At 36.2% G+C, this 12066-nt stretch overlaps 1 protein-coding gene across 1 annotated transcript in view; it reads right to left on the reverse strand.

Annotated features, from left to right (window-relative positions):
* The window catches only part of ezrb (ezrin b), a 39677-nt gene that overhangs the window by 10372 nt on the left and 17239 nt on the right, over positions 1-12066 (reverse strand). Inside the window, exons 3-8 of the mRNA XM_028439898.1 lie at positions 9610-9705; positions 6669-6943; positions 5727-5810; positions 5498-5644; positions 1383-1479; positions 127-290 (exon numbers count right to left, since the gene is read on the reverse strand). Coding sequence (XP_028295699.1) covers positions 127-290; positions 1383-1479; positions 5498-5644; positions 5727-5810; positions 6669-6943; positions 9610-9705 — 863 coding nt within the window. The remainder of the gene's footprint in view (positions 1-126; positions 291-1382; positions 1480-5497; positions 5645-5726; positions 5811-6668; positions 6944-9609; positions 9706-12066) is intronic.

A 12066-nucleotide genomic window follows, 5' to 3' on the forward strand; every position in this document is an offset into this window, starting at 1 on the left:
ATCTTGGGAAACTTGGGAGTATACTTGAGTGGGAACGCTCATCATCCTAATCCTCCTAACCACACTTTGAGTATATACTCATTGAGTTTGTAGTGCCATTTCGAACACAGGCAAAGTCGTGAGTACCTTTCCTGCTGTTTCTGTTGCTTCTCCTCTTTAGCCTGCGCCTTCATCTGCTGCACTTCAATGGTGTCGGGCTTGCGTCGACGCATGTACAGCTCGTGGTTTCCCATGCAGAGCTGCAGGATGCTCTTGTTAATGCGCAGTCTCGGGGCGTAAAACACAAAGTCCTGGAAACACAAAACAAATCACAACAAACAAGGTTAAAGGAATACGAAGAAAGAAGGAAATATTAGACCCTGGGATGAATTCAATCTTTAGCTGTGATCAAACTGTTTTTGGCCCAAGTACCCCCTTTCTCTTAGTTCTGAATCCAAGTACCCCCTTTGTTCGACTACAACATTTTGCTCAGAATTCTATGAAAAAAAAACTATAGAGCATATTTGAAAGAATCCCATTGTAAATAAGTGGAATGAAACAGTATTTATTGCCTTCTGAATGTATACATTTCTATAGTTTTTATCATTTTCGGTCATCTTCCACCTGGTGTGGGACCAAGACCGACTCTGGTATTTTTAGTACCGGTACATGTTCTGATCAAGATCATTTTCATGATCATTAATATAATTATCATTTTTAACAAAAATATTATAAAACCACATATTTTTCAATGTTTTTGTTTGTTAATTTTCCACTTTCTGTCTCTCAAGTACCCCCTGCAGTGCCCCCCCATTTGAGAAACACTGGTGTAAAGAAACATCAAACGCTGATCAAAGATAAAAAGACAGGACGCTCCACACTTTGTTAAAGGTAAGCCTGAGGTACGCAGATAAGGGTTGCACACAATGCATCTGTGTAAACGTTTCCTATGAATCACTTGGTGTAGAAAGCAGCCGGCCTATTTGGGAGACTATAGCGTACATAACCCTGTAGATAAGTCTAACATCTTCTTTTCTCCACAAATAAAGCCCAATTTTACCAAAGAATTATAAGCATTCTTTAAAAAAGTTAAAAAAAAAATACTAATAATAATACCTTAAAATACTCTACTTGTCCCCACCCCTTACATTTTCCTACCCTAACTCCCTCTTTCCTGTTCCAAGGTGCAACACTGCTCTTTCTTTATAAAAGTACTGTATTTCTGATCCTTCCTTAGGGACGGCTGGTGATGGTTAAAATTATGCAATAAAATACATGAATTTATTTAACTGCAATAATAAAACGTGCAAAAAGATTTCACTACCTTTGAGGGCATGTGCAGACAAGATAAAAAAAAATTTAAATGAGAAATAAATGAAAGTAAAAGATGAAAAATTGCTTACTGGTGATTTTTTGTCGATGGGCTTGATGATGAACTTTTTATCGTTGAAGGAAATATTCCTGATTTCACTCCAGGGAAAACCAATCTTTGGGGTCAATCTGAGGACAAACACATTAGAATATGCATTTAATTGTCAAGACAAATATCGTCCTTAGATTTTTTTTTATTTTTTTTTTTTGCATTTTTAACCAATTCTTAGATCAGGGAATAATCAAACACTGGGAAGAAAGTCTATGGCCATTTTGCACTAAAAGGAACTGAATGCTGCATTTTGTCTGTCACTAATTATGGTCATATTATCAAAAATGAAAGCGTTTAAAGTTTAAAATAGTAACACAGATGTTACTGCTTTAGAATAAAACCAGACTGTGAACATGTTCTTTTAAGTACGTTTAAATGTAGAGTATAAATCTGAGGGCGTGGCTCATTGGCCTGTTGTGCCAGACACTCTGAATATTTGCCAATCTCATTCAACACAATGCAGAACACCAGTGTGTACACACACACAGGACAGCTGATCGTGTTGCAATCTAAAAATCAGTCATCCACCTCACAGCGAAACTGTGCTGTGAAACTTTACTCCCAGAACTGGAATTTCATTCCATCACAGAACCTGACACATGCTTAAAGATTGTAAAAAGAAAACGGTGGCACTTCATTTCCTGACGAGCTTGATCAAAGTATTTTTTTTTTTGAGTAAAATTAGGATTTTGATTTATTCTTAACAAAAATGCTGTTGAGAACTGTCCTTTGTACGTCAAAGCACTCAGACATATGTTTACGGTAACTTACCATCATAACATGGGCGCAGCTAAAAATATGTTCCCATTTCATTAAAGCTTAATTATTGCTAAATGTTTGTTTTGAAGGACCACAGCTAAGCCTCACACCCACATATTAACTTAAAGACTATTTAAACCCTGAGGTTTTAACCTGGAAATGCAAAAAAAATTGAATTTTGTTTAGTTTGTGTAGTTTCCAGAGGTGAAAGTAATGGATTACAAGTACTCACGTTACTGTAACTGAGTTGCTTTTATGGGTACTTTTTGGAATATATTTCCAAATCATAAATTTTACTAGTATTATTACTTATTAAAAGTAGTAAAGTAACTCGTTACATTTCTACACCCAACCGTTACTGAGTAAATTACAATTTTTTTTGTTTTAAAATGATCAACAGACATTGTGAAACTACAAAAAACAAACCAATCAGATTAAAGGAAATATTTTACCACAGTCTTGGGTTCACGTTGGGGTTTCTACCCATTATCTCACATGGCACATTTGGCACGACACTGTTTGAGTTCATAAATGTAGCTATACTTAAAACCTGCAAAAAATCTATGTATATTTTAAACTGAATTAATTGGCATTAATTTATTTTAAAAAATTTACATTTTGACAAACCGTACATTTTATACAAGATTCTGCCTGTGGGAAAAATAAATTAAATTCCAATTGTGCAAGTTTTTGTCTCTTCGTTTTTACGTTTATACATCAGATGTTTACTGTATGCAAGGGAACCATTATTACCAAAAATAAACATGTGGGGTGAGCATTTTATGTGTGACTTATTTGTACTTGTACTTCTGTAGGATATATATGTACTCTGTACACCTCTGATGATAAGTCAGATAAAGTAATATTTTAGTTCTCTGGTACTTCAATTTATTTCCAGTGCTATTTTTGTTTTTTAAATTATGTTCATAAATCAATGTTAGTGTGACTACGTGTGTGTTTGAAACCAAAGACTGTTGCACTGTTAAATGAGCAGCAGGAACACAAGGAGTTAAACCACCTTCAGACTGCGCCTTTGGCCCAACTGCTGCATTGTGGGCCTGTTACCCTCATTGAAGAAAACGCTGTTGTAGGTTATAGCCTCACATTCTTAAGTACCGCACAGCTTGAAAAACCAGTCGGCGTAGCCATGGTTACAGGCAGCAAAGGGGACCGCAGAGGAGAGGCACTTCTTTGCTTAGAGACACTCACACAGGCTGGGTTTGTTCTTAAAGCCTTGGGATTATAATAAATTATACACTAGATTAAGATTAAAACAATGCTGGTTTCAGTCATTAAAACAAAATAAAGAAATGTCAATCAGTAAATGTTTGAATAGAGGCAGCTGACTCATAAAACTTTTTCATTTACTCTCCAACAAAGGCCTGTGTCCTCCACGATCAGCCCAGGGTCACAGTGCTGACAGTGGGATCGAGTAGAACCACTGGTGGTAGCCACGGTTTACAATGATGTTTTCAGTTACTCAAAATTAAATACAAATTATTTTATCCACAGGTAGTCAATTACAATTACGTTCTTAATGACTAAAATTCAATTAGAAATAATTACATTTACTGAGCCTGAAAAAAATACCAAATAAAAGAGAATCTTCCTCTTGTGTTAGCTTTCTGTTAGCATCTCTTATGATAACGACTCCTAAATCAGCTGTAAAACACTCTAAAAACAATGACCTAGTATCTCATTTCTTCCCTATTTATTGGTTAACTTGCTAGGCTTCCTAATCAATGAAAATATAGGTTTGAATATTTTTGGTGTGGACATCTAAGAATTAAAATTAATTATTAATTACGGAATTACATTTATAAATGAGAGATAAAGCAGCTCAGCTTTGCCTCAGCACAGCTGGCAGTATTTAAAGAGCTGGGTCAGTGACTGTAAAGAAAGTCACCCAGGATGAAGTGCTCCTTTGACCCCACAGTCGAGGCCGTTAGCCACAGGAAATCGTAACACAAACAAATGGTGGTTCTCTCCTGAACTGCCCTTTGAGCAGCAAAAAGAGCATGCAACGACCTGGTTCCCTCAGAGATTCAAGATATATCCAGTTTTCTATTTTCGGGATATAAAAAATTACAATATTGCCAGTATTAATGTGTGTGTGTGTATATATATATATATATATATATAGCTTATTTTGTTTTAAAATACTTGTTTTAGGAGTTGTTGCTTTCATTACTTCTCGGAAAAGAATAAAAAGCACAGTTTGATGGATTTCTGATTTCTAACCCAGACCTTCCCCTATACAAGCCTCACTACAGAACTCACTCACACGTGCTGTCCCGTAGAGGAGAACAAGACTAAAGTGGCACATATTGTGCAGCTGTTTGTTAGTAAATGTGTCTGTCTGGCATTTGGATAATCAAATTTAACCCAAAAAATATTGAGATGAGTTTTTGGTCAATATCGTCCAGCTCTAACCCATGTAAATTTATTTGCACAATGCATCACCAGAATTATGACTTAAAATGTTTGGATACATCTACACCTAAAATGACCCTATTTATTAACCCACCTATTATACTTGGGGTCAATTTGACTCCATTCAATGTTAATAATAGTTGACTATCTTTTGCTTCATATTTCATGACTTTTCCTAATTTGATGGGTACAGTTGATTAAGCATAACATGATCATGATGATATTTTTTCAATGTGCCGAATGAACACACATTGTACGCATTGGTGTTCCTCTGGGGTCAAATTGACCCCAAGCTGTTTTAGCTGTGTAAAACTGTGTGTGACCTTACATCCCCACACCTGCATGGGCAGAGTTGATATATGACGAGTTTTTGCTTATATTATCTATTATTATTATCAATAAAATTAACTTTTTGATCACCTAGGACTGGATAGAGGCAATTTTACACAACAATAAAAAGGTGTAAAATATCTATTTTAACCCTCCTATTATCCTTGGGGTCAATTTGACCCCATTTAATGATAAAAAAAATAATAGTTGACTATTTATTTTGCTTCATATCTCATGGGGGGGACAACAATCTGTAAATTTAAGAAGATTTGGATGAAACTCCCAATAATGTTGATACATTATTGGGAGTTTCAGATATGAGGCAAACATTTGACGGAGCCTACTGCTGTCTTTAATAACAAACACTCTGTCTCCATTCGCTCCTTTGTTGTTATTCCTGTCCCCGTCTCTGCTGACAAACAGGATCAGTGATTAAGTAGTGACACGGACCTGGCTCAGCCTGTTTAGCTCTGTGTCAGACACACACACACACACACACACACTGAACAACCATAACCCGAACAGCCATAGAAACGCCGCGGCTTCCCTTCAAGGGTCTGTTAAAACACTTACTTATCGTTTTTCTCGTAGATGTTGAGTCCCAGGGCGTCCACCCCTAACCGCAGCTCTGTTCCTTTCTTATTCTTTATGTCGAAGTAGTTGATTCCATACATTTCCAGGTCCTGAGCGATCTTCAGATACTCCATCATTGCGTCTTCCCTAATAACGACAAATATCAAAAGTGTTGCCGCAACGATAGATATGATTATTTCATTGTAAAATGTTGATACTATTCACTTACTTTAACATTCCATTGTGCTCCTCGTGCCACACCTGAATCCTCTCCTCCCACTGCTCCTTGGATAACTTGTGCTGTGCGAGGACTCTACCATAACACAGATACACAGAAATACATTCACCAATCTGTTACTGTATGATGCACGGAAGCAGATTGGGGCCAATTTTGATGGAAATAATTATTTTGGGAAACTCAAGAATAAAGTCGATGATCGAGATTAAAGTTAAAGGCTGAGATTATAGTCAAAAAGACAAAATTAAAGTAGAGAATTTCAAAAATAAACTCAAAATACAAAATCGTGATAAAAGTCAAAGGTTTGCTTTGAATTTTGGCAATGGCTTGTTCATTCCTGTTTGCCTTTTTAAATCTTTTACAATTCAAATACATTTGGAGATGAATAACTTTGGGTGATGTATTAACAGAATACACCATTAACATTTCAAGTCGGGTTAGACCAGTGGTTCACAAACTTTTTCTGCTGTGCCCCTCTTTGAAGATTGAAAAACTCTCAGGGCCCCCCTCCATCGTGACAAAATGCAAACTTTTTTTTAAAAATTGTTTTAATTTTTCCTCAAATCTCATAAAAATAACTTACAATTTGCAATCACATGTTTTAGAACAGTAATAAAGCGCTTTATTAGGAAACATTTTCTATTTTTCATGCTCAATGACATGACGCCATTCTCCTACGTAGGGGGCGCGCCCCCCAGTTTAGGAACCATTGGGTTAGTCTTCTTTCTTCAAAAATAATTATTCTTTTTTGAAATAATACTTCTTATTTTTGGACATGTCCATGGATGGTGTCATCTCGTGTCTCATTGCTAACATAAAATCAGCTTTTTTTTCCCTAACAGTGCTAATGCCAGCAGTCAGATTATCGGAATCTGGTTCATTTAAGGTAACAACTCTTAATTCTTTGTCCGAGATTACTTGTAGTAGTTTTACCTTTGCGTCACCAGCCGTTCCGACATCAAGTATCCAGGCCGGTGTATTTCTTTGCTGTAGTCGCCGTACTTGGACTGAACGGCGTAGGACGCCAGCAGCACGGCCGTTTCTGGGGGGCAGTAGATCTCATCGTTCAGGATGTTTTCCTTCACCTGCAGGAAGAAGAGTTTCTGGGTGATCTCTTGGATGAGCTCCTCAGACACGTCCTCTGGGAAAAACTTGGCCCTAAACTTGAACAGCAGTGGGTTGTCTTTCTTTACATCCTGGGATGACACCTGTGGAAAAATAAAGAAAGAAGTAAATATAGATATTAGATATCATCTAAACTATGACACCTTGGGTTGGATAATTATTCCAGCAAGTTCTTTTTTCATTTTTTTTTTGAATAATATGTTAAGGTTATTCCAGCAAGTCAAGGAAACATCAAAGCGATCAGCAGATGCCAGAAGATCAAAGTCAATTCCCTGAAAAAATGTTTGTCTGAATAAATGAAACCCTAACATTTTATTAAAAAATAACTAGCTGGAATAATTACGTGGAAGTCAAGGAAAGATCAAAGCAATCAACAGACACCTCTGAAGAAGACTGGCAGTTGACAGTCAAAAATTGTCATGAGATCAAAGTAAATTTCCTGAAAAATGTTTGTCTCAATAAATCAAGCCTTAACATATTCAAGAAGAACTTGCTGGAATAATTACACAGAGGTCAAGGAAACACCAAAGTGATCAGCAGACGCCTCTGAAGAAGACTGGCAGTTGACAGTCGAAACATGTCAGGAGATCAAAGTAAATTTTCTGAGAAACGTTTGTCTGAATAAATGAAACCTCAACATATTGTACCTTTAGCTGGAGGACGATAAAGGAAGATGTCCTCCACAATTAATTTATACAAACATCACAAACAGTAGACTCAAGAGCTGGAGTTAAATGTTAAAAAATTTTGAAGAAATAAAATGAGAAATTACAATAATGTACCTATTTTTACATTTTAAAGGAAGACATAAATGAATTTGCTGGTGCAAACAACTAATTTTCTCATCTTTCTGTGTATAATGTTTCAAATTAACATCCTATGCATACATTATTGCATGCTCAGTGAATGAGTGCATGTAAAAAAAGTCCTAGAAACTGCTTCAGCTAAAAAAATAATTTAAAAAAATCTCTGCTGAAAACTTATTTACTTTCTCCTTTAGTCCCTACAAATCATTATTGCTTCCTGGTGACAGCCGGTGTTTACACATTGTGCCTCTTCCTCAAATTGCAAACATGGAACAAAGCGGCGATGTTTCCAGATCGAGATGTGCATTGTGCTGATGGGCTGCAGCGCTGAGTCAGCAAATAGTGTACAGTTTACTGCTGCTGCTGACCAAGGCCAGGAGAGGCCCACACTCACACCCTGCGGTGCAATGACCTGATCCTGATCACAAAGTGCAAATTAATTTCATTCAGGCTAAGCTACTAGAATGGCATTTTATAGCTTCCCCATTACAGTTCTCTATTTATACAAACAATCAAAACTAGTCACTTTGGTTTGGATTTTCCCCAATGAAAAAAGTCGTCTATGCACATACTGTAGCTATAACATTGTAGCATAAATTGCATTTTTATGATTTTTTTCAAAATATTGCTGCTAATGATGAAGAATTATCTGTTGATTGAGAAATGGGAAAAGCAAATCTAGGGCCCTTTTCTGCATGTTGGGACAATTATAGGCCTAAAAAATAGAAATCAACATAATTCCAGCAAGTATATTTTGTCTTTTTTAAATATGTGAATTTATTCAGACTTCAACTTTTTTCTTTAATCTCCTGCCATGTTTCAACTGTCAGTCTTCCTCAGAGGCACTTTGATGTGTCCTTACAAATTCTTTCATAAGGAAAGGATCAAAGCATCTACTGTTGACAGTTGAAACATGTCAGGAGATCAAAGTACATTTCCTGAAAAAAGTTGTCTGAATAAATGAAACTTTAACATATTATTCAAAAAGAAGACAAAATTAACTTCCTGGAATTATTAGGCGTTCATCAAGAAAACATCATAGCGATCTGCAGACGCCTTTGAAGAAGACTGGCAGTTGACAGTCAAAACGTCAGGAGATCAAAGTAAATTTCCTGAAAAAAGTTGTCTGAATAAATGAAACCTTAATGTATTATTCAAAAAGAAGACAAAATGAACTTCCTGGAAATATTAGGCGGTCGTCAAGAAAATATAGAGATCTTCAGACGCCTTGAAGACGTCTGGCAGTTGGCAGTCAAAACATGTGAGGAGATCAAAGTAAATTTCCTGAAAAAAGTTGTCTTAATTTAAACCTTAACATATTCAAATAGGAATCCCTCAAAGTAAAATGGCCCAAAACCATTTCACCCTAAAAGCCTTTAAGTATCGCACTCTAGTTATGTGGCCCCTTTCATCGGTATAATCATATTATACTTCATAGCTGCAATATGATCATGTTATTTTACAATACATACTAGATTTTATATTTCAGGCATGATTTCTCATCGTATTCCTACAACTCTTTGCGTTGTTTCAAATAAAGAGTACGAAAGTCACCATGGTTCACTAAAAGTTCATGTTTTTTTTAAGTGATCCACCAGCAGCTGATAGAGACAAAGCTGGACCTCAAAATCAGTCAGAAATAGAAGCATATAGCATGTGGATAAAAGCATATTGTAATATTGTAGCTACTGATTGACTGAAAGGCAAACATGAGCGTCCTGATTGTATCGTCACTTTGAAACAATACTACATTCCTTCTCCGTTGCACAACATCGCTGAGCAGGGAACAGTGTTGAAAAACCTGAGACAAGCATCTACGCAGGTTTCCAGTAACGGAATATGTAATGAAAGAATTTAGCTCTGATGATATACGAGACTTTTACACATACCTTCTAGAAATTCATCTCCAATCAACAAAATCACAATTTAAACTTTGATCTTACCTTTTTGTTAAGTTTAAGCCAGGTTTGGTAGCCTTTGGTGTCCATGTACTGGAGCCCAAAATACCAGATCTCTCGCAAGCCAATGGTTTTTACCACCTGCAGAGGGAAGGAGAGGATTTTTAAGTTAAAGTTAATTGGTCTAAAAACCGGATGTCTTAAATCCCAAAGGCTGAGGAACAAACACGTTACTTCAGGAAACAAGATGACATTTGATCCAAAGTGTGTTTTTTGTCTCACACACTGGAAAACAGCAAGATGTCATTAACAGCTTTGTGATTAGAAACTGCCAATATATTACAGAGGTGTGCATTGCCATGAATCTGACGATACCATACGATTCGCATGTCACGATGCAACATATCCCGATACATAATACAATACACATTACGATATATCACAATATCAATAATTAAAAATTTCACCTTTACAAGTACAAAATGGTATGAAATACAATTTATTTAACAAGTGGTATGTTTTCAAAAAAAGTTCAACTTTTGCTTCTACAACAGATTCTGATTCTAAGTTCTTATATTTAAAAATATATGCATATGTTAGCACAATTGAATGTTTTTTTGTTGTTTTTTTTCATTAAAATCATGATTAAAAAAATCGATTTGGAAATTTTTTGGATCGCGCCGTGAAATATCGCGCTACATTGCTGAAGCTATTTTTCTTACACCCGTATATATTACTGAAGTCATTCTTATTATAAGATTTGACATAACTCTGGTTGTTGAATGGCAATGGTACAATATAAGTAATATAAAACCAATGATTTCCTTGTTCTTATAATGGATTACTGATCATAGTAAAATGAGATGGACTCACAGGCCGCCACTGTTACACACTATTGGAAGCACAGCTGCCATGATATGTTGTCTCAAATAACAGAACATATTGGGTTTTTTTCGATATCGGTGGAAAAACCAATAACGATGTCAACCGATATGACATTTATCGCTAATACCGGCCGATAATATCGGCGGATAAATAGCATCGGCCATCTTTAGTTCAAATATAACTCACACACAATCAGTTAAATCAATAAAAGTTTTGTTTTCCTTCTAAAAATCTCACATGAAATATTTTTTAATAGCAATAATGTAAAACCAACCATTTTCTAAATATTTGACGATTGAACTACAACTTGTTCTTTTCACTATGACTTTGTTTAACAGCAGGGTGACGCCTGCTCTTTAACACTGCTATGACACCTTACAGTGTTTTTCATGACTCCATGTAACATTCCCTGGAATTTAAATGAGGTTGCCTAAAATGTCTAGTCATTGATAAAATGTTTTTTTTAAAAAGTTACCAATTTAATTAAAAAAAAAAAAAAAAAGATATTATTTTCAAAATTAAAAGACCAAACAAAATCTCAAACAACCTTATTCTATATTTTCACTTTCTCAAATATAAATCTAAAATGCAGGATAAAAATAGCTGAGCAACTTATCACTAATCCAGTGTAACAAGCATGATCATAAACAAATTCTAGAAGGAATAAAAAGTCCTTGGGTCACCGGTAATTTGTGACGTTACAATGGAGCCACGATCCAAAAGAAGTCATGAACCACTGCCGTACATTGAATGGGTTGCGAGGCTCGTCATTACTAAACATCTGAAAAGCAGATTTCCAGTTTTACTTTCAAACGCACTGGAAACACTTTGTCTAACCCTAAAGGAATGCTCTCAACTCACAAATGTGAGGACTTTATAAAAAAAAAAGAAGCCTTTTAATTGACTGAAGCTGAGGCAGATTGAACATTAATTTTAGTTCTGGTGTATTCCCTCCCAGTACAAGAGGAAAGACCACTTTCCACTGGTTTGCATTTACCAAAGTCTTTGAGTTCTTGTTTTAATTTGTGAATAAAAACCCCAAGCACAAATTAGGTCTCAGTGTCCCCTGTGAGCTTGTCGGGCACGGTGCGAAGTGTTAAAGCCGAGCACGTTTTCAGACTGATGAACCAAGGTTAAAGTGAATATTAAACTCCCACCCTGCCTCAGGGGATGATACAGAATACAGGGCGGGCAGGCTGACCCTGAGGGAGCCAAGATGAAAGGCTTTGATTCAGGGAAACCTTCTGATGACTTGCATTTAGAGGAGGCCTGAAATCAGAGAGCACCATAGGCAGCTACACACCTTTATGAAACTCATTGGATCGGAGGGAAACAATCGGCCCTTTCATGGCTGCTTTTCACAGAAGGAGAGGCAGTGACACAGGGATCATAGAAGTGTTTTTTAGGACATGCTACAAGCTAAGTCCTTTAAGGTAAATCCATGTCATCTCAGAATATGACAATACTTTTTTTACGATACGGCCAATTTAGTGAGGGGAGTGTTGATTTTTGCGCGTCCTTATTTTCCAGTTAAAGCTTCCAATATCTCAGGAACTACATCACGTAGAAAACTGAAATTTGGTATTGTAATACAATATCACCTACTCTCTCACAATA

This window comes from Gouania willdenowi, chromosome 24 (genome assembly GCF_900634775.1).
Source record: "Gouania willdenowi chromosome 24, fGouWil2.1, whole genome shotgun sequence".
Lineage (NCBI taxonomy): Eukaryota > Metazoa > Chordata > Actinopteri > Blenniiformes > Gobiesocidae > Gouania > Gouania willdenowi.